This window comes from Loa loa, assembly GCF_000183805.2.
Source record: "Loa loa unplaced genomic scaffold supercont3.173, whole genome shotgun sequence".
In the NCBI taxonomy this organism is placed as follows: domain Eukaryota; kingdom Metazoa; phylum Nematoda; class Chromadorea; order Rhabditida; family Onchocercidae; genus Loa; species Loa loa.
Window position 1 is genome coordinate 111508 of NW_018108353.1, and position 1499 is coordinate 113006.

Below are 1499 nucleotides of genomic sequence, written 5' to 3' on the forward strand. Positions count from 1 at the left end.
TATATAGAGAGAGAGAGAGAGAGAGAGAGAGAGAGGATAGAATGATAAGAGAAATGCTAAAAAATATTTTGTAAAAAAGTATAAACGATAAAATTAGGATAGAAATATGTAAGAGAAATAGTTTTAATCGATTTATTTTTCTTTTACCCCGCTAATCAAGATTTTTTTTTCTCCCCCGAGAAATCATAGATAAAAATCATATTAAATTTTTGGAAAAAATAAATAAATATACAGCTAGTTTCTTTCAAATTATATTATATTAAAGAAAAGAGATCAATAGTTCGAGTCTTTGCCGATAAAGCCAGTTGGCAAAAGGCTGACAGTGATGATGGTGACACTTCAGGCTATCTTCCTCTTCCTCTTTCCTCTACTTCTTCCTCTTCCTCTTGCTCCATCCTCACACAGTTCAAACAGAAGATGTCCAAGCAATCGATCTTCCAGCTGTCAAATAAAAAGGACCCAAGCTCACCGGCTCACTACCGTCACTCTTTAACAACTAGCAGCAGATAGGGGAAAATATCGTCGTCAACTTAACCACAATGTCAACTATTTCATGTCAACCATTGTAATAGATTAATAGTCAATATAAGCATGCAATTGAAGAAGAATATCCAGATTGATCATTTAAGTTGTTCATTCCAATTTCGCTCAATGAAATGAAATGAAAATGGACTATGAATTATGTTAAAATGGACATTGGGATAATTGCTGGCTACGAATTATGTTAAAATGGACATTGGGATAACTGCTGGCTACGAATTATGTTAAAATGGACATTGGGATAACTGCTGGCTACGAATTATGTTAAAATGGACATTGGGATAATTGTTGGCTTATTTTCTTTTAATCATACCTTAATAGTCTCAAATTTCATAATTTACATAATTATAAGAAAAAAAATTTTATGATAACCAAAAATTGATATGAATTAAAAAAAAAATTTTTTTTAAAAACTTTACAATGTTAAACACCATAAATAAATATGTGAATATTTACCAAATTATCAACTAATCATATCTAATCATAAAATTACTACACGATGCTACAAGTTTTTTCTTTTCCTTTTTTTCTTTCTTCTTTCTTTAAAATTATTCCCGGTATTTCTTTTCTTTTAAATTATTCCCGATATTTCTTTTGTGATAAAATCTAAGGAGAAAATTTTTGGCTAATCATTATGTTAATTATTAGATGATGATGCATTATCATTCTCTCATCTTCTTATCCTTCCCTTCATTTTAACAAATTTCAAAAAAAGGAAGACAAAAAATCAAAGATGAATTATCAAGTGCTTTTTTTTTTTTTTTCACTCATCCAAAATTTCCTCAATTCAATATTTTCGTTTGTGAAATGAATAATTATTATTTAAAACAAAACAATGATATCCAATACATATCGCTATAATGTTTACAATGTAAGCTAAAAATTATTCAATTATTTTTTAGATTAAGCATTTTTTTTTTCAATTTTTTTTTTTCTTTTAACGGATTTGAAATGATTCA

The 1499-nt window shown here is 28.0% G+C and overlaps 1 protein-coding gene across 1 annotated transcript; it reads left to right on the plus strand.

Moving 5' to 3' along the window:
* Positions 1-343: 343 nt before the first annotated feature.
* Positions 344-493, plus strand: LOAG_15530 (hypothetical protein; the record flags this gene model as incomplete). The annotated part of the gene is made up of 1 exon (XM_003151021.1): positions 344-493. A coding segment is annotated over one exon (150 nt), but the record flags the coding sequence as incomplete, so codon positions are not given.
* Between the last annotated feature and the right edge of the window lie 1006 nt (positions 494-1499).